The sequence below is a fragment of the Amyelois transitella genome, chromosome 6 (assembly GCF_032362555.1).
Source record: "Amyelois transitella isolate CPQ chromosome 6, ilAmyTran1.1, whole genome shotgun sequence".
NCBI classification, from domain to species: domain Eukaryota; kingdom Metazoa; phylum Arthropoda; class Insecta; order Lepidoptera; family Pyralidae; genus Amyelois; species Amyelois transitella.
In genome coordinates, this window is record NC_083509.1 from 9,253,198 (window position 1) to 9,278,530 (window position 25,333).

The following is a 25,333-nucleotide window of genomic DNA, read 5'->3' on the forward strand; positions in this document are numbered from 1 at the left end:
TTTTATTAACTGTGAAAATACACTTCCACAATTCCTCTAACATCCAAATCACATCTCAACATCGTTCCCAAAACAATTAAACTTATTAATTTATAAATAGAAACGACAAGGGCCCGTCAATGACATTTTGTACATAGCATTAATGCATTAGATTTATGTGACAAATTTCCTGTTGGTGTTAAAAAGCATTAATTCACTATTACAAATTGTGTATAAAAGACAAAAATCTGTTCCCCGCCAAATACTACCATCACAATTTACCAAGTTTTGTCACTTTCAGACTACTGATTCATCAAAGTTCGACCCGAAAATTAAAAAATCTTAAGTAAAAATAATGATGCGTTCACATGCACATTAAAGATCTTAAGAACTTTTTGCCATTAGGTATTGTAAAGGTTATATGTGCATGTGACCAATTATAAGTTGAAAGACTTCAATGTTATAAACAGAGTACCAAAAACAATTGCAAAGTGAGGGTAGTTGACAGCGAAACAAATGTAAAGCACGAAGGAGTCAAGTGCCACAATAATAATGCATATTGAAACAAATTCACTTCGTTATCCCTAAAGGGGTAGACAAAGCATCTGTTTCAAAAAGGATACTTAACATTTTTTTATAATCATATATTAGCGTTTTTCTAAAAAAAAAATGTGTGACCGGCCCGAACATAATAATTTACAGTTTTCTGTACAATGTACAATTTACATTTTGTACACATAAATACAGTAAAATAATTACAAATTTACCCACTGAGTCGAAAATTGCGAGAGCTAACAAGGAAGTTGGATTTTAGCCACTCGTTAGGAAAATGGCGTCAAGCAACTATCATTGGTATTGTTTGCATTGGTCGCAAGCGGCTACATAACTTATTTGATTTCCACAAATTTATTTCATGAGTGCTATGAAGTTATGCAATGCAGTACTCATAGTAGTCGTACTAAACGCCATTTTGTTTTCAACCGATTAACTTTCAAACAAATCTGTTGGTAGTCTGAGAAATTACATCAGAGCTCAGTTTCTTAAAATATATATGTACGTAATCATAAATTACTTCCTTACAGTTTTAACTCACGTATAAATATAATTATGTGAATAATAATCATTATTATAAAATATAAATTTTACAAAACATAATTTTCAATGCATGCCATATTTTTATTGATATTATAGCTAAGAAGTGTTCAGGCTATAAAATGCAGGTCGAATTATGATAAAACAATCAGATTCAATAACAATTAAGTACTTGAATTTTATTAGCAATACAATGAAACACCAGATAACAAATAATGATGAATATTATAGATGGAAAACATATCACGTGCGTAGTGAGCCACGTGTAGATTTTGATTTTTATTTTATTTATACGTAATTTATGTTCATCTTAAATTGACAAAACTACATTGAAATTAACATACACTAATAAAACAACTTAGCGATAGGCGCTCTATCATACAATAATTCTACTTATTGAAGCAATTTGCATAAGCTCATTAAACTGTTAATAAGCCACTTTTCACCACAGTTTTCGGATAAAATTGTCAACTTAAATGTCAGTAGAACAATATGCATAAGATAAAGATTGTAAATTTTATTATGTTATTACCATTAACGCGATAAGATTCTGAGATATATTACTTTATACAGCCCACAATAAAAATAATGGATTTAATAATACGAATTGTGTAGTGTACATAATAAACGTTTAGTTTTCGTGTAGGTACTAATGAAGCGATAATGGGTTACTTTTAAAAAAAAATGTAAATAAAAATTAACCCGGAATAAGAGTTCAACAATAATTCAGTATTTTATTCATATTTAAAAAAGCTGTGATACGGATATTGAGCATAGATTAGTATATTGCAATAAAAAGAAACAGTTCTTAATTTGACTGTACGACAAAGACAATGTTACTCTATAGGCTCATGTAGAATAAAAATGTCAGCTTGAAAATGACAATCACATTTTTTTCTGTTTGTAACGTAGTGGCAAATAAATACCACTTGATACATAAACTGGGAAGTGATACAGCAACAGTGAAGTGCAACAATAAATTTTCAGCTAAATACGATTGTCTATCTAAGTCATTCTAACTCTTTACCCGCACGTCGTCTATCATATACTATAAAAAATGCTAGCCGTTAATGGCGTTTCTCTACTTAATCTACGAAATATGATCACATTTTTAAGTATAAGAAACAGTTTACTATTTAGATATAGGTATGTATGAGAAACTAATTTTCATTATTTATCCTCAAACGTTTCTAAAAATGCACATATTTGGATAGTTATAAAATATATATTGCTATTTATTGCTATTTTATGCAGAGGTATTAACTGTTGTAATTTATATGAACACATTGCGTGGATGCGCTATTTATATATGATATTTACTTTAAGTATATATATATTTGCGAGCCTAATTTAAACTGCCAGAGCACTTTTAAAAAAATTACTGATTCGCTTATTTATAATAGTTTTTAAAAAGTGATCCTGGCATATGATCCATACAAAACAGAGGCTTACATAACTTATAAAATCATAACATATGCTGTTCAGAACAAACACGTGTATTCATTACACGGATGGTAATCGGATTTTAGTCATTCCAAGAATGAAATATATACATTGATAGGCATATAATCTAATTCTGCAATACGGTTGTAGTCGTCAAGCAATAAAAAGCCCGTTTTGATGAAGTTAAATTTACAAACGATGCATTTAAAAATAGAGCGCAAGAGGCAGAACTAATAGTGTACGTATTTGACAACAGCTGTCAAAATAGCCATTTTATTTCTCGTCTTCTTAAATTATTTTAAGTGGATAAATATATGTCAAGCGTAGCAAAAAATAAATTGTTGATTGTTGCAAAAAATAAATAAAGATATTACTTATTTAGGTTTAAAATCTAGGAGATAAGTGGTTTTACCTACAGTATTACTTGGTAAGAATTCTGATTGGGTGAATATGATAAAAAAAGAGGTACCTACTAATGACAAATGTCAGTCTCCTCGTTAGACAAAAACTTCGTGTTTAATTTGCAAGAAATTATTGCTTACTACTTCAACATTTGCATCTATCTAATAGTCTGTATGCATAAATACAGTCATAAGTCCTGGAAGACTTATGTGCTTAACATATTTATCAATCTGATAAGATATATGCGTTGCGATTGCGACATCCACGTGGCTAATATTAAGGTCATCGACCTCGATTAACAATACGTATTTTTATAAAAACAATTGCCCTGTATTAAAATAATGCTATTAGACTTACATATTAAAAGAAATCGATAAAAAAAATCTATTGAGTAATAGCTATTGTACTTTGGGATTTTATTGGGAAAGGTTTCTAGCAATTACTGACCAATACACTAAATGATACATTTTGGTCCTTCGAAGTTGAGTAAGCGAGTCCACACGGATCGAGTGGTATTGCGAGAAAATGTCGGGTAGTTCAGAAAAGTGGAATAGCATTTATCAACTTCTTAAATGTTTATTTACTTGTCTGTAACTTTTAGAACGTCTTAAGTTATAGTGAAGTGAAATACCAAACTGCTTAATTTGTACGCGATGCAGCTTGCCCAATGTGGACTCGCCTTTTGATGAGTCAGTTTGAATAAATAAATTATATGCAAAAAAAAGGAGGATACGATTTCACGTAATTGCTACTACAGGTATTCATAAATAATGAATGCTAGCTGCCGAAAATCGCTTCATAATAAAGTTATTTTAAAACGTATTTTGTCATAAAGATATTATATTTATGTATTATCACAGCACCTAGGAATTTACTTCTATAAAGATATGAAACGTATAGAGCTGGTAAATTACATACAACTGATTTGCAACGCGACGGGTACTTTTATTTGCCGCACATATATCACCTAATCTTTCTCTTGACATACATTTTTTAGAAATAAATGTAGGTATACATTTACAAAAGAAAAAATTTATTATGACCTTTAATTAGACTTGACTGCAAAGGTAAGAAGGATTGCTGCAATATTTGTATAATTTGACAAGTGTGATAATCCATCTCCACATTACAGAACCATTATTATTCAGAATCAAAGATAAGCAGACGATATATGTGCTAAGTTTCACAGAATTGAAACTGTGTTGTGTAGTATAATGTAAAATCGACCAATGACATCGTCTCAATCTTGGCAGACGTCACCTGATTGGTAGATTTCTGCACGTGTTCAGTTCTGTGAAAACGTAGTCTCATAAGGATAATTATCTCGGCAACTAACACTACTTACTTCAAAGAGTGATATTATGAAAGAATTTAACCTATGTGCCTTGTAGACTACAAAACGTCGTGTTAAAGGATCTCACGGAAAAACTGTCAATAACTTTGTTTTGGTTATTATTTTAAACCTACATATTAGTTGTGAATTATTTCCACACTTACCCTAAAAGTCCGAAATTCGCCTAATCTTATTCTTACTGCACCTCTATATAGGTATATCGGTGTCACCAACTTTGTACGCGCAACTTTTATAACTAATTCATCAACGAATAATTAATGAGATAAATTAATAAACTCCCAAACTTTTTTACTGTAAATATCAAAGTAATTTGGTTAAAAAAGAAAAATTAAGAGTACACACAGTTTCTGTTTTAATATTTGCATTGAAATATAGAGTTCTTAATGTTAGACAGAGGTCAGATCCAAATTAGACTCTGAAAGTAAACAATTTGTTACGAAATGTAAAAACAAACTTAGGTTTCATGCTACGATATTTGTCGCACGATTTATTATTAGCGACAAATCGGAACTGAACTAAAACTTCAATGATAAAAATACAGCATTTTTATTCAACATTTTATACTTGATGATCTTTGGTTTAATACTTTAAGAGCCTCTTTTGGGCTCCGACAGTAAATAACAGGTTTCACAGCTAATGTGTAGAGAAAGTAGTAGCCGGGTTAGTATGTTACCACGCGGAGGGCGCCCGCCTGCCGTCACACCGTCTCACCTTCAACCATGGGGGAGGGTAGCAGGGAACTAAAAAAATATTATCATTAAATAAGTTTTAATCAACACATTTATTCAGCTATGTGAGAATGGAAAGGCAATTTGTGGAGGTTTCATCACTGTTGGTTTGATAATAAGTAAGTACATATACGTGTAGCAAATTTAATATTCCTATATTAGTAGCCCTGGTTGGATAACAATTTTTTTTTGTCAACAGATATGTGGGGGTATATTAATTTAATTTAACATATAAGAATGACAATTTTCTAATATTTTTATTCCTTATCATTTTCGCATAGCTGAATTAATTTAGAAACCCAATCCTAAGAAACTTGTGCTAAGAGTAAGTGTGCGTTTATATAGCTCAGAAGCGAACTTGTGCGAAGACAAGAAAAGCCAACCAAGTGACTGCACATAGCTCCGCTTCTGAATCGATAGAAGAATACATTTATTTAAGAAGTTGTTACCCGTCTAACTTAAAATATAACCAATTTGTGATTTTTCTACTAGTGTACGTGATTATTATTGATATTATTGACTCACTAAACATGTTTATTTCCATAAAATGAATTAACAATTGTCTTTACTAAATAAACTTAGTTTATTCGTTTCAATAATTTATAGTTTGTTGTATTTAATTCGTTTAAAGTAACTCGCCCTTTTGACAGTCAATTGATTTGGTACTAATCTTAGAAGCAAATACCCTATTTTAGTTAATTACAGTTGTCACTTTTACGCAGCACAACGTTATAAACTCATTGACTCGATTAATTTGAAATGGGTACATAAAAAAAGCAAAAAATGAATATCATAGTTGAACAGAGCTCAAAAAACCGATGCTTACCAAAGGCACACAGACATGATATTACAAAAAGTTTCCCAAAGCAATGATTGATTGATAAATGACGTCATTAACAGTACAACAGATAACAAAGACTTTGGCAAGCACCAGCTATGCTATATTCGTTGGTCCTTCGGAGTCGGATTTATTTCGAAATACATCACTCTACTAACCCGCATTCAAGAGCTTCAAGATTCCACCCGACGGGTTTCGGCTGGCCTGATGCAGGATTCGAACACGTCGATTCCCTTGAGCCCATGTTGCGTTGCCTGCAAAGATACGGCGTCACTGTGGGAGATGGCGTGCTGTGTTCCTGGAAAGAAATAATGAGGAGTTCAAAACCGGCAATGGTTACAATGTAATGCGGTACTAAGCTGAGATGGTTGAACACTAATATGAGTCTAGCGCTTAGTTTTAAGTGGTACTCATGAGCAGTAAGTAGTTTTAACATACAACGATAATTAGAATCGAAATACAATAGATAACGTCACATAGGTAGGTATATTCGCAACATCATCCAGCGTAGTCACAATAAAAAATCACAAAATTTTATAAAGTCACAAGTAAGAAGTACGAAGTCGTTGGTAAGGTAAGTCGTTTAAATGGCGAGAAATAAGGGAAATAATGAGATTAGAAGGTGTAATCAGTTCTTTTTAAAAATTACAATTATATATAAATTATACTTATACAGCATCAATAAATTTAACGTAATTTTCGAATAAAATTTATTCAAAAATAATTGATTGAGCTTAGAATCACTCGTAAAAAGTTAAATAATTTACAAAAAATCATCATCAATTCACTGTTTTATTGATAATAGTCATGATATATCTAATTAATGCAAAGTAATGTCAAGTAAGTAGACTTCTTAATAGACCGACATACAAAACCCAGGCCTATACTAGTTAAACTACAAAATTTATGTTAGAAAATGATTGTACAAACATGAAATTAAGTCGCAAACGGCATTATCTACTATAGGCTATTCAATATTTAAACTACACGGAAACCATGTTTGACCATAAACAAACCACAAACAAAGCGTGTTTACCTTTGTCTATGAAGCAGGGACAATTGATTCTTCGATGCAATTTCCAGGATAAATAAAGGTTGAAGCAGTTCCGTTACCTTCTTGAAATAACATTTCGATCGATGTGTTCATCGCCAATGCAAATTACGGTGACTTTTAGACCGACTCGACACGCGACCTTTTGGCCCTTACAAGAACTACATTTCTATTAAAAATTTAATGACTTTGCTAAGCAATCTTCGGCATATATAATAAGAAAAAATTACGTAGCCTAAGCTTAAACTGAGGGTTTTTATTCTCTTTCATCAAATTGCGCTAAAAATACAGATATTATTTTACAACAAAATTTTAAACTATTTTAAACAGCATATATTTGACCATCGACTTTGAATTGAAATAATAAGACTAAAACAGAAAAAAATAAAAATTTTACTATTTTTTCTATGTTTACATAATTTGCACTACATAAGAACAAACATAAAATTTCACAGTTAAAAATGCACATGATTAACAAAAATAGTTCTTTATGTATAAAATGGTATCACTATAGGTAATTGACATTTTAGTCTGAGTATATCTTCAGTGGCCGGGAGCGGGCGGCGATGGAAGGTAGGCGATTCTCCTTCAATAGGCAGACTTCCTTTAAAAAGATTAGCGAACCCTTATCGTTTCTAAACTGAAAAACTGCAATTGAAAATAGAGAGAACACTGCTAAATGCAAATTTAAATAGCAGTTGATATAGTTGAAAATCAAAAGAACAATTTTGACCATTCACCTTTTTGAGAAACCTTCAGGTATTTCACCTAAGAAAATATTGTTCTATTTTTATAATCATATGGCAGATTTTTATCGCATGGCTGGCTGTTAGGAACACTGCTTAACCTGTCATCATTCAGATTTTTTTTATTGGGTTATTTGGGATGAGAAATAATTTAATTTGTAAACCTAAATTGCAAGTAAATATTTTTAGTAAACAATTTTATAAGAAAAAAATAAAATAAATAAAGGCCAAATAGACAAAGCAAAAATGCACAATGCCAACTAAAAGCCGAACGAAATATTTCCATTCGATTATAATTACAATTGATAATAACTTACGTACAACCAGTTAATATCTATCGCAACACTTGATCCTAATCTATTTCATACTTCAAAGCAATACTAGGCCGTCGCATAATCGATAAACATATCGGCTAATATAAAACATCGATTTTATAATTTTATCTTGTTTCCAAGTTATTTTAAAAACGTATTCGAGTGTGACATTTCTTTTTAACCATTGTACATTTAATTGTTATTTACATTGTTTACTTTAGTTGTAAACGCATTGACATGAATAAAGGATATAAGCACTAGTAACTGATGCGTCGAATTGCCAATTGCGGATGGATAATGGTTCCTCATGTAGTCTAGGGTTACCCGAAACTCCGGGAATTTGACGGGAATTTTCGTTTAACGATGCCGTGTGGTTCTCGGCACTTTAATAGAATAGGACCATTCCATATCTTGCATGTAGATGTCGTAAAAGACGACAAAGGAATAGGCTTAGGATAGGAAACTAGGGTTTCTTATTTTAGGCGATGGACTTGCAACTTGTCACTATTCGAATTTCAATTCCATCACTAAGTCATACAGCTGATTGTGGGCTTCTCGGAGTCTTCTCGAGACCGTTCGCTCTGTCTATCCCGCAAGGGATATCGTCGTGACCATATGTATGTATTTATGTATTATGTTCAGTAAACGATAATTGGGTGCGGTTACCATCACCATGTAGTAAATATGATTCCCGTCGAGATTTCTAAGTTAAGAAGAAAATTGTAGTCATTTCCGTCTGTCAGTGCGCTGTTTCATCGCTTTTTCAAGGTGGCGTTTAATTTAATATGTTTGTATGTTTTTTGTTTAACGTAGGTGGTACACCGAAATATAAAAACAAATCTTACCTGTTGGTTAGGGCCACAGCAGGTCGCGTTGTGACACAGGTCGTTGGGCGGACAGTGTAATGCGCATGGCGCCTCCGCTGACGCTCCGCTTATTATCTGATTCAAATAAAAATACAACATCATTAAAATGGGTAGGCGTATTAACAAACTTGTTTTTGGAACGTTTCTTCACTATATTAAGAATTTCCAAAAACAATAACAACCTATGTTAGTGTGGAAGTCTTAAACAGTTCTCCAAAAATCAAATAACGCGTCATTCATTACCTGAAAGACACCTTTCCACGTGCCCTTTACTTCATCCACATTCTTTATTTTAACATGGATTTCATGTGGTTTCCGGCACTTTTAAAAAGGACCACTTTATTTCCCTCCCACGGATGTCGTAAAATGCGACTAAGGGTTATTTAGGCTAAAAAACTTGGGATTCTTCTTTTAGGTTATAGGCTACCAACCTGTCACCATTTTGAGCCATACAGCTGAACGTGGCCTTTCAGTCTTTGTGAGACTGTTGAGTCTGTCTTCTCCGTAAGAGATAAAGACGTGATTATAGGTATGCATGCATTTTATTCTCTCTAAAGACGTGTAACCGGGATTAACGTTAAGAGGAAGAGGAGGAAGAATAATAAATCCTATGACTGCAATGAGAACTACTTACTTCGTTACCACCTTGAGGTAGCTCCACAAATTCGGGCTGTATGGTGGTAGAATGTATCCCCTCGTTGTGGAAGAACTCCTTCACTTTCTCAGCGATCTTCATGTACTCTGATAGATTTCTACACCTATAAACAAGAAAATAACAATATGTTTAATATACCTAAATATATATGTACGGGACAAATCACACAGATTGACTCAGCCTCGAAGTGAGTTCGAAACTTGTGTTACGTACGAGATACTAACTCAACGTTACAATATTTTATAATAAATAAAAATCGGAAAAAGTGAGTTTATCATCAAGCCCTGGCCGAGATTCTCCTCTACTTCTTCCTCACAAAGGTAAAGATAAACATAACGTAAATTAACTAACTTTCTTAAATGAGAGGCTTAATACAATTAATTTCGTAATCTGCCTTCATATTTAAATGATTCCCACGTATGTTTAATCGAAGTTACGAATAATACCATCGCATTCGGTTCCAATATTATGATACTGCAGTGTTAATCTCGCCATTTATCATAAACAATGAGCGTTCGTCATGTATTGTTATTTCAACAACGAGCTATTTACACGGCCATCTTCATCTCGTAAACTCACGAAGAGGCAAATTTTCATATAAACATAAAAACGTTAAATTCACAGAGATTTTGTCTCTTATTTTTGCATATTCCCGGTCAAACCGTCCGATGCACAAATTGATAAAACTGTACGCTAGAACAGATAGCCTGATCCCTACGGCATTGATAAATATTTAGAAGAGGGTCAGTTTACCGGGTAAACTTTACCCTGCTCCTTTGTTTATTTTTGAAGGCGAAATCCTTTTTTAAGAACGAAATCCCGGAGAGTACGTGAATCCTGGCACCTAGTTTGCCAGCCTACCTACAAAACCCCTTCGGTTCGCTCTTCTTACAGTTTTGAAAGCATCATGGGATCCCATGACTGTATCGGCTTAACTAGCTTTTAAGTTACAATATATTTTTAATACTTTATTCTAATTAATACTATAGCTGAAAATGAAATTAAAACAATTATAAAGGGGTTGCATCTGTTTATTTCGGCTCATTTTCATAGTACAGATGGGCGATTGTAGCGCAAGAGATAAGAATTGAGTGACGACGGAACTTATACATGATACCATTTAAAAGCAAATAACTCGCACGTGTAATTTATGTAGCAGTCATAATTAAACGCGTACGTAATGTACCTTTTTATTCTAGTCCAAATCCATATTGTAAGATAATTTTTTCACAAGGTGTAAGTGAATAAACCCCCAGTCGCCTTTTTCGTTACCCACGGAAAAAATATCATATCTTTAATGTGTATTGTCTATTACATATTATTTTTTTTCTGTTACATTTTGTAGGGTATTTGCATATGAGCAGTGTGACCTTGTTAGTATAGTGAAATGGGTCACAAAATGCGGGGTTCGTTGACATTGATTCCGGACAAAGACTCCTACTGGTCGGTTGCCAAAACAGATATATTTGTGTGTATATCTGAATCGTTTTTCACGCAAACATTGTTGGATTCTCCGAAATGATTCGTGAAGTTTAACAGACGTCCGATTTGCAGTACGTCCTTTGTTTGATAAATTAAGATGTAAATGAATGGTTTAAGTAATAACTTTTAGTTTATGCACTCATAAATGGTAGTTTGGTATGGTTTTTGGCAAATTATCTTTATTGGTGTATTCCTGTTTGCTACTCAGCTTTTTCTTCTCTCTGCCGTCTTATTTTCGTTAAAAGATTCGACATAATTTTGCTGCGAAACTGTTTTAATAATATTTGAGAAACAACTTTTTAGCTACACTTACGGTATAGAATGGACACTCAACTCCCATCCTGATTAGATATACAGAATGTCTGGTAAATCGCGTTTCATATTTAGTATATACGTAGTAAGTCATGAACTCACTTAACTTTTTATAAAATACAAAATCAAAAAATACTCACAAAAAGAAAAAAATATCAATCATCTTCAATGATGAAGCCATACAGTTGAACGTGGCATTTCAGTGTAGAGATTGTTGGCTCTGTCTACCTTGCGAGAGATATAGACGTGACTATACCTATGTATGTATGAGAATGAGATACTGAGTGCTACCCTTTCAATATGCAACGCGATTTATAAGACACCCTGAATAAACTCAGTACCTATACTCAGTAGAAATGGAGTAAATTTTAAGCGTCTGGCTATTACATGGGCAGGATATTACCATTGTACAAACTAACTTTATAGTGTTGTCACAAACTTATTGCCGTAGCAACATAAAATTATATGTCAAAGCAAATTATAAAAAGTCAAAGAGAGCAAGTAAATTACAGTCCAAAACAGCACTGATGAAAGTTTGCACATCTACCTACTAGAATTTTTAATTACAATTTCAACTTTATGTCTTTGTCTTAAAGTTGAAAACAATTTGCGCGTCAATTGTGGAGTTACGATTATTTGGTTTTGAGACGCGTTATCAACCCGCTACAAAGGCTTTAGTTATCGTGCATTGATACCGGTCGTTAACAAAATGATAACATAGTACTTATTTAGTGGCTGGGGAGGGTTCTAGTATTTGTTTTAATGTTTGGGTTACTGAATGGCTAAGCTAAACTTTTGTTACCATTTTTCTAGGTGTCGCCATAGACTTGAAAGTTCTTTATATACTTATTTAAAAATATATGTTCTCATTAAAGTGTGGTTCCCGGCAGTATGACTACTCCATCTCTTTCCCGTGGATGTCGTAAAAGGCGACTAAGGGATAGGCTTACAAACTTTGAATTCTTTTTTTGGTGATGGGCTAGCGGCCTATCTATCTTATCACGTCTGTTGGCTCTGTCTACCCCACAAAGGATATAGACGTGACCATATGTATGTTAACTATAATCATCTTACTTGGGCACGCGTTTGAAGTCCGAGCACATCTAAAATAATGCTACTATTATATATTCCGTTGGCTGTCCATTGAGGTGGAATTCCGCTTCCGCAACTAGCCCTCATATATTGGGGAGCCCGTTTATGGCGATGCAGACTTAATATTGAAACCGCTAACCCGATAGATTCAAATACATTTTCGTAAAAATGTCTATTTAAAATTGCAAAAGAATATCAAAGTTGAACACTATTTTTTCAAGAAATACGGTACGTAGGCGTGACGCGACATAGTTTCAGAGCTGAATAAATAAAAATTAAGTCGTCTGCATACTGTACCTTGACATGTTTAGAAAGCATTTTCTTCTCATAAGACGTCGAAATTAAAGTAATACATTGCTGCAATTGTGTTTAACATTTTAAAATGTACAACAATAATTTCGCTTACACCGCGTCTTACACCGTGTTACGCTTAATATAAAAAATAAATAAATGCAACTTCAATTTTACACAGCTCCTTTCTCTAACATCGGTGACATTGTTTTGTAATGAACATGAAAAAATAAAATTCCTTGTATTATACATACATACCTAATGTGTGCACTAGCTATGATCCTATCGCCGGCAAGCTGCCACACATGGAACTCGTGGACTGCCAGCACTCCATCCACTTTCTCCAACAACCGTCTCTGTATGGCGTCCACCTGTATAAAAATCAATCGTGTATACAAACAAAAAAAAATTTATAAAAAAAATATAATATTAAGAATGTGGAGGGAAAGGTCGGAGAGGAAAAGCCTAGATGAACGTATCTTGATCAAATTAAGGACGTCCTGGCAAAGATCAAGAGTATCTACCCGAAATCGCCGAGCTTGCATGAAGAGAGTTATGAATGTGGATGAAGCGAAAGAGTATGCAGAGATCGTGGCAAGTGGAAAGATGTAGTCTCTGCCTACCCCTCCGGGAAAAAGGCGTGATTTTATGTATGTAGGATAGTAATTAAAATATAAATAAAAATAGTAAGTAGTAAGGATGCAAGTAAGGGTACGTACTTGCATCCTTATTTTAATTTATTTGGATTTCTTACCTATTTAATTTTTAATTCGGTTACACAATGACGCTAACTCGAACTATAAATGCGTACTGAATAGGGTCACATGTGCATTTTAGTTTCCGATATACGTACTGTCAAAATAAAAATAATAAAATGAACTTACCTGTATATGTGTAGGTACAGTCTGCAACAAAATAAGCGATGACTCTCTCAACAACGGCCACACTGACGCCAAAATCAACACGACAAGCACTATACTGAGCGCTGGGTCGATGTAGTATTTGTACTCCCAGTCCGTGAGCCATACCACCAATGCTGATCCTACTACGATAATGGAACCTAGAAAAAAATATATTGAGTTTTAGATAACATTACTATATAATACATTGTATAATAATGTATAATCATAATTATTTCCCTTGCGGGCTGGACAAATCCAGCTGTGAATTTTCTTAGAAATGCCCATGAATTTAACAATATATGGAAAAATGTCGTGAAGTATTTTTGTGACCAATAAATCGGACTCCAGGCTGAATATATATTATCTTGACTACATATAAAAGACGGAGTTATGATATGCACAAGAAAGTAGCATTTATACGTGATAAAAATGTTTATTCGTTGTTATCATAAGATATTGAGGCATATCAATAAATACGGCATAAACATGAATATAAATACTTAATCGAAAAGTATTTGATCAGCTGAAGAATTCAGTTATAAATCAATCAATAATAAATGTAGTTCAAAATCAAAGGAATGTGTCACACGCACTCCATTAAAATCAAAATTTTATCTACATAGAAAACTAAATAAATTAGACATATTTACGGCATCCTATGAGTGTCAAATCAACTAGTTATAAGTGTACAACAGTGTAATATCTGCCACTGATTTTGATTCCATCACAGTTTTTCGTTTATATAAATGTTATATATAAATAAAAATAATGTTCTTGTTATTCATGTCAAAATTGTTATAAATTTTACATTGTGGGGGTTTGGGTTAATGTAGGTATTTCTGTTATTTTCCATTTCAAACAGTTTTCAACAAAGTCCCCCTATTTTATCTGTCTGTGTGTATGCGGTAATCTGGAAAAGTTGTAAACAGATTTTGTTTCTGTTGCAAAGAGGGTTTTCTGAGAAAGGATCTATAATTGCTACCCGTGCAAAGCCTGGGCAGGTCGCTAGTAGTGTATAATTGATATCTTAAAGCCAAACAGCTGAACGTGGCCTATCAGTCTTTACAAGACTGTTGGCTCTGTCTACCCCGCAAGGGATATAGACGTGATTATATGTATGTATGTAATATATCGCGCTTGCGTGCTAGTGCTTACGTCGCTTTTATTTTAAAATATACAAAGTCTTTCCTTCATTGTTAAGAGATAAATATGAAGGGTTTGCTTTGAACCAGCGCAAACAACCTGCATTTTGACTTAAAAAGTCTACTGGATATACAATGCTTAATCGTACGGTATAAATAAATAGGACATAGAACATATAATTAAACTTGGATACACTTCAATTATATTGTTATAAATAAACGTGTGTTATCGCGACGATGTCTTTCAAAACAGTTTTGTAATTGCAATGTCTTAATCCTTACCCACTCCTGTCATTAACCTTGGGGCGTAATCAAACTTAATATTTTATTTCCAACAAAATATTGAATGTTGAATGATAATTGATAAGATTTGTCATCTGAATTGGGGCAAGGTTACAACTGTTTGCATGTATGTCAATATGTACAGTGCTCGCCAATTTTAACGGGTCATCCGAGCTTGAAATATTTACTTCATGAAAATACACCACCGCATATTGCCTGTCTAGTAAAGCAAAATAGGCGTCGTCAGGTATCTTTACCTGCATTGCATTAGTATATTATTTATTAATGATATATATTATTTTTTAATTCTCATAATAAAAGTTTTCTGATGTAGGCTGTGGATGGACGGACATAGTTTAACTATAAGACAGCCTTGTTGAACTGTAGCACAAGATTTCTATTTCAACGCCTTAATAGCTCTCAGTCTGACTTTTATGTATGATTGTCCGTGATTATCTCACGGTTCGCTGAACCGATTTTGATGGGGTTTTAAGAAAGTTTTTATTACACTTAGGTTTTAACAATTTAACCACGTAAGAAAAGGAGGATATCATCTGGAGGCGGGTCTCTTTTTAGAAAAGTTAACAACCAAATAATTAAAGAAGATGACATCGTTTGTACTCGCATCACAATTTTCTACTTTTTTTATAAAAAAAACATTCCATGATTAAACATAACTTTTATTATAATCACAATGTTATTCTTGCCACCTTGGTTTGTTCTGTTTTTTCCCAATGCTGGTTTAGTGCTTTGACTTTTTTACAAGCATATAAGATTTTACTGATATTTTTCATTTATGTTATTTAAATGTACGCTCAAAGCCCCAATATTGTTAACTACATACATAGGTACATATCCAATAAACAAATAATAAAGTATTTTTCTGTTTTATTTTGTCAAAAAAAATCGACCGCGGTCTTTATGTATTCCTAAATTTAAGACAATACCTACCTACTGTACATGAAATAATTTCAGTGGCAATCAGGTAAATTGATAATTGCCAAGAGCAAGTGACGAAAATAGATGATTGAAGGTAAGATAACGACGTGTGCGGCAAGCAAGGACACTTCCATTCGATCGATGAAAAGTTTTTGATCGCAAAAACGAAATATTAACACGCTTTTGTATAGTTTTCTGGTAAAAATTTCCAGTTTTTTTTACTACGCTTTTATTAGCTTGGGTTGTATGTATGTATGTATGTATGTATGTATGTAACGGAATCTTTGAGCTTAATTTTCACTGATTTCTAAACGTCTGATCAACTTGAAACTTTGCACACGTATCAAGGACCGATGACAATGCAATATTTTGATAAGAGTTTCTCATTACCCTTATTAAAACTGCCAGGATTAATAAATTCATTTTTAGATCCTTCGTATGAGAGTAAGAGAGACAGAGATAGCACCAGTGCCAGTAATCTCCATACAAGAAACCAAGAAGTTCTGACGTATAAGGAGTCCAAAAAGAGATGTAATATATTTCCATATAATGTTACTATTAACCTGAGGCTTTTTTATTTCATCGCATCGCTCCATTTAGAATTACCATTAGAAACAATAGTAGAATTAGTAGAATATTTTAAAACAATAAAAAATATATAAGTAATAAAACAAAAGTAATAAATGAAAATTGAACAACTAAATTTACAACAATACAAGAATAAAGTTACTACCTACAGAACTTTGCGATATTTAATACGTATTTAACATATTAATGCAATTCTTGAATTAACATTAGGTATCTTTTGCCTATTTATAATAGCAACACTGTAATACTCGTTTAAGAAATGAGTGACAGTTTTATGTCAAATAAGTTTTGCAATGCAGTAAGTTTTGAATTCGATTAGAAAACCTGTAAACTTTCTTTCTGTTTTTTTATACCGGTGCCTGTGTATTTACCTATTTGCACTTTGTTTTGTGCTGATAACTTGTCGTTATTTGTAGTGTGGAATCTTCCGTTGAGTCGAGCTTTGTTCTTCCGGATATTCGTGTGATTTTATCATCTGAGATTGGACTCTGACTGTGTTCACTGTGTTGTGCAGATATTTTTTAGATAGGACTCCTGTAAAATGTACCTGATTATTTGAGATAGGAGTCCCAAGTTTGTGTTTGTTTTTGTGAAAGACAGTTTTACAACGAAAGTGCCACGATGTCTTCAGATAAACATTGTTGCGTTCCTGGTTGTAAAGGCAGTGGAGGTATGTTTGAAATATTTTTGTTCCTGTATCAATCTGCCTCTTAATCTTGTGGTTTGATTCCTGGCAAGGCCACAATCGAAAATTATTATGTTTGCTGGATAGTCAAAAATATTATTAACAGTGATTTATCACTATAAAATTCTTTTCAACTGGGTTTAACAATCATCATACATACATATAATCACGTTTATATCCCTTGCGGGGTAGACAGAGCCAACAGTCTTGTAAAGACTGATAGGCCACATTCAGCTATTTGGCTTTAAGATAGAATTGAGATTCAAATAGTGACAGGTTGCAAGCCCATCGCCTAAAAACGAATCATCATTATGAGAATATTATGAGATTTAATCCAATCAGGCCACATATAACTTTAAGAAAGTTAGTTGTGAAAACCTCCGGCGATGGGCGCATGGTTGCAAAAGTCTTTTCTAGTATGATAGTTATACTAGAAGTGTTAACTTCCAAAAAATAATTGTATAAAAAAACTAAAAAACTACGCGTTTTATTGCTAATCGAACTAAAAAATAGAAAATAAATAATAGTTTAAAAAAAACTAAAAAACTACGCTTTTATTGCTAATCAAACTAAAAAATAGAAAATAAAAATTAATGACAAAGGAATTATAAAACAGTAGTAGCAAGTCGAACAATCAGTTATAGTCAATTACCTCCGATTAAAATTATAACAAAATTAAATTTATAAACAAAACAATTTAAATCGAGTAAAAAGCGTGGGGTGCATTTTACTTCATTTTCATAACTCTCTTGTCATAAATATATGCTAATAGAATGATTTTAATATTTACTACATCAAGCACCCCACGCTTTTTAATCAGATTTAAATTGTTTTGTTTATAAATTTAATTTTGTTATAATTTTAATCGGAGGTAATTGACTATAACTGATTGTTCGACTTGCTACTACTGTTTTATAATTCCTTTGACATTAATTTTTATTTTCTATTTTTTAGTTTGATTAGCAATAAAAGCGTAGTTTTTTTAGTTTTTTTTAAACTATTATTTAGAAGTTACATAAGTGAATGAACAATTTTTTTTTCTTTAATTTAACATAAATTTTTAATATTTTTACACCGATGTGTGCATGAGAGTATGTAATGTTTAAACACAAAAGAATAATAAAATAAATAAACACGAGCATGAATTCCCTATCTTATAACACAATGCGATATTGTAAATTATGTCATTGTTTAGGAATCGTCGCAAATCAGTTGGTTCCGGCGTATGCATAAGATTTCTATTGTTGAGAGATAAACAATGAGTAAGGTGCTGTAGATCCTTGGTTGACAAACTGTGTTAAAATCCAATTAAAACGTATTAGAATATATCTAAACGGAATATAAGTATCAAAAAATCTACATTTGAACAAGTTTAAGATTATTAATAATTTATTGTAACGTAAATTATAAGTAATAATATGCTTAATTTTACATTTTTAAGTTTTGTATTTTTTTGTTGATTGTACTCTGATCAGGGCAAACTGATGTAACTTAAATCACCATAAGTTATGACCGCGTGCCTTACCATGCATATCATGCATTATGTTACGTTCATGCAATAGGTGCATATGCACAACACAGCTGTCACCGGTGAGATTCAGACAGTATTTTTTATTGACGATTATATTGTTTATTAAACATATACTTTGTAAGTAGTACTTAGAATATAGAGTCACAAATTTTATAACGAGACGCAATATATAACAATTTTAGTTGTTTTTACTGCTAGTACATTTTCGTTTATCGCACTTAATCCTAACGCCAGTATGTGACGTAAATCCAGCAATTAATCGAGAAATCAGTACACACATGCATAGATAATGAAGCCACAAAATATATTTTATCAGGTACATGATCGCACTTGACCAACTTTCGTCGATTTTGGGTTAAGAGCATAGGACGGCTATCGCGTAATGGAACTATCTAATTAGTTGTAAACAAATAAGTGATACAAGACCGATTTGTCGATAGAGATTTTGATATAACTGGCTAGACTATAAAACTATATCGATTTATTGAATTTAAATCTAAATAAGCTATTAAAACTTTGACAAGAACTACATACATACATACATTAATGCCTTGAACAGACTAATAAGCCACGTACAGCTGTTTCGCTTATTGATAGAATTGAGATTCAAATAGTGACAAGTCGCTAGCCCATCGCCTGCAAGAAGAATCCCAAGTTTATAAGCCTATCCCTTAGTCGCATTTCACGACATCCATGGGAAAGAGATGGGGTGGTCCTATTCTTTTTTCTATTGGTACCGGGAACCACTAAAATAGAGGTTTTAATTCCAATTAACATTATAAATGCGAAAGTAAGTTTATTTGTCCCAATCTTCTTGAATACGTTTATAATTTTTGAGTCAGGAAAAGGACAGGGTAGTTTTCACCCCAGTAAAAACTAAAGTTCCCGTAGAATTGTGAAGTGTGAGTGAAACAGTGTGGTATTTTTTGTAGGTGGCGCTAATAGGCAAAATCATCTAAATTCGCGCGTGTAGACAGCGCTAAATTCGCACGAGCGAAGCTGCGGGCATAATTCAGTTTTTATATATTTACATAGGAAATATAGTCATCCGCTAAACCCTTGCTATATTATTTAGCACTCTTTAGTTATACGAGAGATTCTGCTTTCCTATCATCCATACAACGAGGTTCATGCACCACTGGCCAGAAATATATGCTCTATTGCAAGACCATTCGGTTTTGAAAACAATGTTGTTTCATTGTTAAACTTAACAATAGAAAGCCAAGCACAATTGACACATTGTCAAAATTGAAACCCACGAAAATTTTAAACGCAAGGACTTCTACATAGAAAACGTTCTAATTTCAATAGCTGCGGAAAGCAAAAAAAAAAAAATAGGCAAAAGTGGAGACATTATGTAAAAATCACAAAATCTTTACATAATGTCACAAAATTAAAATGATGGAAAAATGAACATATAGCATGCTATTTTTGTTGATTGGTCCACTTGAAAGTATCTGTGGAACAAATCAGTGTTGATAATTTTGTTTATAGTATGTACTTACATATTCTCTAACCAGTGTTTTTTATCTTTTAGGAAACTTAAAGATCTTCGCTAAAGTAAAAGAAATATTCCGAGATGGTGTGTAAAGGTAACCCAAATGTACACACACATAATAAAACATCCAGACTTTGTGTGTTAAGAGTCTTTGAGGACGTTGACCACAATCTGCCTGGTGGTAAACAAGGCGAGACCTAAGGTAGTTCACGCAAGCTTAAATAACGCTTATTCACTCTTGCCCTAGTTGTACCGGAACATTTCTTTGTTACCAATGGAAATAACAACAATACAACTCTTTATTGCAACGTCCATAAATTTTAGCATATTCACATGTAAAATCGATATTTTCCGGGTAACCTTTTAATTGTGTGTAATAATTATAACTAATAAAGGAAATAATTTGACACTCGTAATGAATTATTTCAGAAACATTTATTTTTAAGAGGAATAAGTACGCGGAGTTTAATTTGTCGAGTTAGTCACGGTTTGCATCAAGTTCCGTGTCGAAAGTAAAAGTCAATGTCGAGATAAACAAACCATTAAATAAATTCTAATTGTCCAAGGTGAAAACTTAGTTAAAGAGCTGTTATAAGTCTTCAGAACAAAAGTCACAACCCAAGGGTCATCCCAACTAATATTTTAATTGTGTAAGTACGTATCTGTTTGTTTGCTCTACGCGATATCTACTGAACCAATCTAGTTGAAATTTTAAGTGATTTTAATTAAAAGTCTGGAGAAGGACTTATGGTTTTGCCGATAAATCTATAGATCCTATGGCATTTGCAAATATCCTGTATTCTTTGGCGTGTAGTGGCGCGGTAATCACGTGTGAAGGTGGCGCTAAATAAGTGCGTGTAGGTGGCGCTAAAATCGCGCGGACTAGTAACTGGCTTTATTAGTGACAATTTTCACTTAGAATCAGCCGATACAAAGATGATTCATAACGTCAGATTTAGGTTCTACTACAATGTGAAATGTTTAAAAAGTCAATTGTTCTAAATATGCAAATTTGGACGAGGGAAAATTAATGATGCGAAACGAAAACACAAAATTTTGACAATCAAAATGGATGAGATGAAATTGATAATGAAAACTTATCAAATTGAAATATTATACGAAAAAACGACAAAGCAGTGTTCATCGATCAAAGAACACAAATAAAAGTCGATCCACATAACTTGATAAAGCAAGGTCACTAGCAAATCGTTTATTTGTTATGTACATTATGTCTTGAACATTGTCATGGTCGATGCAATTTTTTACGTGACATTGCAATCACTTGTACATAAGCTGTCATTGTGATATATTATGTATATTGAAAATTATGCAAAATTTACTAGGTGATTTTGTTTATAGAATAGGCAAAGCATTGTTGCCTGCGTCGAATCGGCTTCGACACTAAGGTGGAAAAATGCAAAAGTGTATCTGCCAGTATATTTATCAGATCGATGCACTGTGTCTTACGGCTAAACAGCAGTTCCGATTTTTAGTTCAGAGGTCAAACATAGACTTCTTCATCTAGTAATCGTCATAGGAATAGGGAAAAACAGGAATTCTAGTTTAACACGGCGGAGCTATGAGAAAACGCCAGTATCCTAAGTAAAATAATTAATGCGAAAGTAAGTTTATTTGTTTGCTTTCGCTACCAAACCAATATTCTTAAAATTTGGCATAATTAAGAGTCTAAAAAAGGACATAGGGTACTTTATATCCCATTAACACTATAATTTCCGTGGGATAAGCGAAAAACCTGTATTCTTTTGTAGGTGGCGCTAACTTCGCGCGAGACTGCGGGTAAAAGCTTGTACAAAATAATTGAGAAAATATCGCTTACCAAGAGCATCAGACAGTATATGAAGAAAAACGCCCTTCATGTTCATATGGCCCGGGTCGCTGTTAGGCCTACACGGCTGTTTGGTGTTATTGGGCACTTTCTCAGCTTTGGGCGGGACCATTTCGTCAGTCTCCTCGGTATCGGTCGCGTTGTGACCTAGGGCCATGTCAGCATTGCTATTTACTATTTCTGTCAGATGCCTGACGTTGGCTGGTGGTGGCACGCCGCCGTGCGAGTGGCCGTGACCGCCGTGCTCTGAAACAAATTGAGGGATTAATATGAGGAGACTGTTCATGCTGGTCTGGTAGAAAAGGAACATGTAGTGAGTGACAGCTGTTACTGTACACGTGCAGATTATAAGTTAGTATTGATTTATGTAAAGTCTTTAGTTTTGATATATTTTCACAGATACGTCTTATTTTTATGCCACCTTTAATATCTAAACGGCTAACTTACTAACTTTGGCAATAGTTTAAGCCCGGAAAAGAACTTATGCCATATTATGGCGATGGGCTCGTAACTTGTCACTATTTCAATCTCAATTCTATCACTTAGCCAAACAGCTGAACGTGGCCTATTAGTCTTTCCGAGACGGTTGGCTCTGTCTACCCCGCAACGATATAGACGTGATTATATGTATGTATGGATATGAACACATTAAAGTGTGAAAATCCTGTAAGGCAAGATCGTTATTTTCTATCACTAGATAGGTACACAATACTTATTTCAAATCGGTCTATCTAATAAATCTTTCGACGTAAATTTGAACAATCAATTTAGTTCTCTGGTTATATTTATCAACGATAACATGATGAAACTTGACGTTAATTATGGAACAAAGTTTAAAGTATTGTTTGAACATAATCTATGCAAATAGCGTGCCCAGACATCATTGGGAACTCCTTCAAGGGTTGACTATAGGGTTCAATAAACTTTTCAATTAGAATATTTAGCAGATACGCAATCGAAGCCAATTTTCGTGGTTTTATGGTTTTTATTTTGAGCGTGATGTGAATAAAACATGAATGGAAAGGGGAATTTAAACGACCCCTACCTAATAATAAAAATGTACTGGCTGCGTGCGTCAGTTCACGAATTACAATATTTTTCTTTTTAATTCTAGGCGAATTTTAAAAACCAGAATTGTTTTGAAATATTGAACAATATTTCACAGAAGATTTTACTATACTACTCGTAAGCTACCTATCAAAAAGTTTTAGCAGCTATTAAGTTCAGTTATTTTACGGACAAAATTATTAAAATATATACAGTGATACATTAGGATACAACATATTTATTTTTTGCACATAGTATATTGCCTCAGCTTATTTAAAAAGTTAGTATAATACCCCTCCATTTCTTTCCACAGTTTATTCCAAAATTTCCCGGACGGTTTTATGTTATGTAGGCAGCGACCTTAAAAACTTTGAGTCAATATGAACACTTTAAATAAAACGGTTTTAGCAGATAGAGTATTTAGGACCAATAGCAACTAACGACTTTGCTGCTGGTGAATTCGCTTTAGGAGATACATTGCTAGACCATCGGCCAAAAGAAGAATCGTAAGTTTAAAAGCCCCTTGATATACTTCCATAATTTGTAAAAAGCAAAAAGAGGTGATGTTTTTGTTATCAGACTATCAAAAACGTTAGAAAGGGATTCGATTAAAATGTAAGAACAAAGAGATTTTAAAATTAGTCATGTACCAACTTCTACTACTTGTAGTTGATATGATACTAAGAAAAATATTTACGCGAAAATAATAATGGAAAAGTTAAAACTTTATCAGGTGAATTATCTTATTCCAAACATTTGTTTGATTAATTATTTGTATTTACTTTACCTTTGATATTATCTTTGACACTTTTGAAAATGCATTTTGTGTTGCTATTTGCTTCCTATCATTTCTCATTGAATCAATAAATTTATTTTAATGAACTTACATAGGAAGATAAAGCAATCGTTCACAATCAAAATAATTGGTATTTGACTAAAGAAACAATACTCTATATGAATCATAATAACAGGATGTTTAAAAATATCGTGAGGTATAGGTACTTTAAATTACATGTAAGTTTATCACCCAGGTGAATTGACAGTCATCATGAAGTAACACTATTACAATTTTTATAAGAAATTTTATTTTAAAAGAAAAATAAATGACATTGTAAGTATTTAATTTTACAACAGATTCTATATGGCCTAAACACACAGTATCTGTAGCGCAGAGAGAAAACGAAGGCGTGCTTTGGTATCCCTTGAGTTTATGCCACGACACATACGAGATCATCGTACAAATCACTGCTATCAGCCGCCTGCGCTTCGCTCTGTGTGTACCGGGTTTAAAAGAGGCAATGCGGCAGAGGCAACCATTACAAGAATTTAGAACTAAAGGGAGACTAAAGAGATTTTGAAGGGAGTCAAAAAAGGTGCTCTGTTAGATAAAGGAAAGGCGAAAACACCGCACCCTCCCATGAAATCGTATAACCGAAAAGCCATAGATAGGTTGGTGCTGAGATAAAACTCCTATAATTACAACATTAGTTAAATGAAACAACGTTATAGGTATAAATAGCAACATATAACACAAGGTCAAATAAGTTATTATTTTGTTTTTAATTATTTACGTAACTTTGAACGAGTTATGTGTTTACAATGTAAAACTTGTCAAACCAGATATTAACGGATAACTGATGCCGCTCCAGTGGACCTGGGATTGATTGACGTCAACTATGCAATGTTCATACATCTAATAAAAAACAATAGAGATTAAGTGACATCAAGTTTTGTTATAAATAAATGGTTTCGTCAAAATCACGAGACAGAATTTGCACATTTTAACAAGAGAATGAAAACCTAGTCCCATTGTCAAGAAAAAAATCTTTCAGCCTATCCAAAATTGCAAAAACGTATGTCAAAATTGAGAAAAAACCTATAACCTATAGTTTCCATTAAAAATTCCAACTCGAACTTGAACGGTCTTATTTTTTAACGCCTGGTAACCCCAGGCGTTAAAAAATACCTTGATCCTTCTATTATTATAACTGCGAAAGTTTGTATGTTTGTATGGATGTTTGTTACTCTTTCACACAAATACTACTAAACCGATTACGATGAAAATTGGTATGTAGGTAGCTGAAGACCCAGAATAACACATAGGCTACTTATTATTCCGGAGTTTCCGAGGGATTGACTGTTATGTTATGATAAGGTTTCTACGCGGACGTAGTCGCGGGCGGCCTCTAGTTGTAAATAAATTACTTCATTCTACCCTCGTAACATGG

The 25,333-nt window shown here is 33.2% G+C and overlaps 1 protein-coding gene across 1 annotated transcript in view; it reads right to left on the reverse strand.

Annotated features, from left to right (window-relative positions):
* Positions 1 to 642: 642 nt before the first annotated feature.
* LOC106131297 (uncharacterized) overlaps positions 643 to 25,333 on the reverse strand; it is a 30,711-nt gene continuing 6,020 nt past the window's right edge. The window contains exons 4-10 of the mRNA XM_060944883.1: positions 22,050 to 22,304; positions 13,530 to 13,705; positions 12,904 to 13,016; positions 9,448 to 9,571; positions 8,793 to 8,888; positions 5,995 to 6,134; positions 643 to 5,010 (exon numbers count right to left, since the gene is read on the reverse strand). Coding sequence (XP_060800866.1) covers positions 4,968 to 5,010; positions 5,995 to 6,134; positions 8,793 to 8,888; positions 9,448 to 9,571; positions 12,904 to 13,016; positions 13,530 to 13,705; positions 22,050 to 22,304 — 947 coding nt within the window. The 3' untranslated portion in view covers positions 643 to 4,967. The remainder of the gene's footprint in view (positions 5,011 to 5,994; positions 6,135 to 8,792; positions 8,889 to 9,447; positions 9,572 to 12,903; positions 13,017 to 13,529; positions 13,706 to 22,049; positions 22,305 to 25,333) is intronic.